The 3137-nt window shown below is 32.5% G+C and overlaps 1 protein-coding gene across 1 annotated transcript; it reads right to left on the reverse strand.

Annotated features, from left to right (window-relative positions):
* Window positions 1–262: 262 nt before the first annotated feature.
* On the reverse strand, window positions 263–2811 carry LOC134693546 (uncharacterized). The gene is made up of 3 exons (XM_063554387.1): window positions 2680–2811; window positions 1365–1521; window positions 263–467 (listed from the first exon to the last, which is right to left on the reverse strand). Exons 1-3 carry the CDS (start codon window positions 2711–2713, stop codon window positions 263–265), a joined length of 396 nt encoding a protein of 131 aa, XP_063410457.1. The 5' UTR covers window positions 2714–2811.
* Between the last annotated feature and the right edge of the window lie 326 nt (window positions 2812–3137).

Consider the following 3137-nt stretch of genomic DNA (forward strand, 5'->3'; position numbering starts at 1 on the left):
TATGTGTTTTAGTATGCAACCCGAATTTGTTTTTCTAAATCGATTAATGATCTTTGAACAGCGGTTAAATACTGTTGCTTTTATTTTGCTATACTGTGAATTCATTTATTTTCGTGGTAACCAATTTTCGTGGATTGAGGAGAACTTGCATGTTCGTGGATATTAGATTTCGTGGTTTTGCAAGAAATCTGCATATTACCTTATAAAAAATTTCAATTTCGTTTTATAATTAGTTTAGTGGTTCATCTGTATTCACGAAATCCTAGAAAATTCGTATCCAACGAATAATAATGAATTCACAGTAGTTGATATTACCATTGATTTGTGCGCACTGTACATTCCCAAGCGCATCCCTGTTTTCCTGAGAGACAGACAAGTCGGCCTCAAATTCACCAATGAGATATTGACATGATGTTATCAGTATATCGTGATCATTAATTTGACAGCTTCGGTAATAAATCAAGTTGCTACAATTGAAAATTAATCATGGCTTAATTATTGCCGAAATATATCATCAATGATGTGGCTAAGTTATACAAATGACGATTCGGTATACATGGGTGATAGTTCCGTAGAAAAACAAGTGGCCGTGTGAAGGGGAGCACTGTCTACATTAGTAAAATGATTTTGAAATGAGACGGACATTTTGATCTCAACAGCTCTAAAAAATATAAGATATAATACTTCGTAAAGGTCAGTTATTCGGTGTGTTTATAGATTTATCCACTGTGTTAATATTTGTCCTGTTCAGATACTTTGCTCGCATTCAATTAAAATCTGCTCTAATCAATACTCATACTGTTCGGTATTTTTGAATGTGGTTGATTTCTATTTGTATTATATAAATAATGCGACGCTTTATTTTATTGTATTGTATTGTAACATGTGTAGATACTAGCAGATACATTTTAGTCTTAAAAAGTCATTTTGATCGTAAGTTTGTATTTGGCAGCAGCTTTTCAGACAATGCAGTTCTTTGCTGTTTTGTACAGGTATTATAAGAAAACAGCCTAATGTCACCAACTGGTCTTCATCACAGCGAGAGAAAAAAAAACGCACCAGGAGGTGGGCTGCAGCTGGCCCCATAACAAATATTTTATAGATTGCAGTCGGTTGGAACCAATTAAGGTTGTTGTTGAAAAATGACCTATACAGGTTACCTTTTTTCAAATTGTGACTTGGATGGAGAGATTTCTCATTGGCACTCATACCACATCTTCTTTTATCTAGTTTAATGAAAATGAACGTCACATTATACTCCGAATAATACAATTTTTTTTTTTTATCTTGGGACATGGGACAGTGGAAAAAAATGCGGCGTGGTAAAATAAGTTTTGTGAGATCTCAACCCTTAGTTTACTTACTTGCACAATGTTTGGAGGAACAATGTGTATGTATTTCGATGGAAATTGTCATAGTCGGGTACAAATGTTAATGAAGTCACAGCACCATAATTCTCTATACAGTCTACCACGTTCCTACAGTTTTGTTCTGTCGATGTTTCGGTTATCATAAAGACAACTGAAAAACAAATCAATATAACTTTTCATCGATAAATCAAGTCACAATATTGTCAGTTATAAATAGTCGGTATAGATTTATGAGTTTGACTGTCCCTTTGGTATCTTTCGTCCCTCTTTTTTTGAACTCGTCGTACGTTATAAATGTTATGGTATTTCTTAAAGCATACTTAAGGTGGTACCCAACACTTTAACTAAAATTAATTTGGCTCGTTTAATTTTCTTTAAATTTTGACAAAGTATTTACTTTGACCCTTTGACAAAAATATAAAAATTTCAAAAGATTTGAACCAACCGTTTTATCAGAAAAATTACACTGGTTATATAGCAGTTTGACAAACACTTATTTTGATCATTGAGAAGCGTAATACTCCTTTTACAACACAACGTAATTAAAACGTTTAGCTGACTTTACGGAGTTATCTCCCTGTAGTGTTAGGTACCACCTTAAAAGCAGCTTTTATTTTCCTGTATTGTGTGGTCTGAGTTCTTAATTGTTCATTGAAAATATGATGTACGTCAAATTGTCTTTCGTTCCTCTGATTTTTCTTTTGTGACGGGACCACAAAGGGCCAATTATTGACTACATTGTATAGAAATTTTATTTAGAAAATATTAGTTTTACATCGCAAATTTATGTCTTAGTGTTTTGTCTTTGTATTAGTTGTCTGTCATATCTGTTTAATGTTATTGTTTCATTAAAATAGTTATCAACGGTACCAGGATTATAATTTAGTACGCCAGACGCACGTTTCGTCTACATAGACTCATCAGTGACGCTCATATCAAAATATTCATAAAGCCAAACAAGTACAAAGTTGAAGAGCATTGAGGATCCAAAATTCCCAAGAGTTGTGCCGAATACGTCGAAGGCAATCTTTATCATACCATTTGTTTTCCCGCTTTAACTCCCGCTATACCGTTATTTCCTGGTCAAGGCTTTATCCATGCTCATTTAGTTGTCTCATTGGTAATCATACCACATCTTCTTTTTTTATATTATTTGGTATCTGATTGATAGTTGTCTCATATCATTATTTTCATATGATCTTTTTGATAAAGCAAGACAATTCAATGGACACAACCATACCATAAATGACAACTTATGTTTCTATATATGAATCAATTTGAAAATAAAAGATTGTTTCCACATACTTACCTATAATAATAAGTATTCGACTCCTTCTATCCATTAGTATATAACTTATGTTTTAAAGTCTGAAATAGTAAATATGCTCAATTAACATGTGTTTTTGATTGCTTTTTTCTCTTTGTATAATCCGGTTTAAAATACTTGTTTGTCAACATAAAAGACCAAGCTTTCGTGATCAAACAATTTCTGATATGTTTGTATTTTAATACACCTGTTTTTTTAAATAGAAGATTATACCGAAGTTATTTGAAGGAAGTAAGCATAGGAAGGATTAACATTTTATCGAGTGAATGTTGACTGAGGTGTCTGCAGGTCACAATTTATAAATCAATTAAAAAAGGAGTTTCAGACCAGAATGACATTTAACATCATGAATGAATAACAAGTTTACTTAACCGTCATGAATGCACCGAATTTAGCCATATCCGACACATAAATTTAATGAAACTATACATACTCTTAAG

This window comes from Mytilus trossulus, chromosome 12 (assembly GCF_036588685.1).
Source record: "Mytilus trossulus isolate FHL-02 chromosome 12, PNRI_Mtr1.1.1.hap1, whole genome shotgun sequence".
Lineage (NCBI taxonomy): Eukaryota > Metazoa > Mollusca > Bivalvia > Mytilida > Mytilidae > Mytilus > Mytilus trossulus.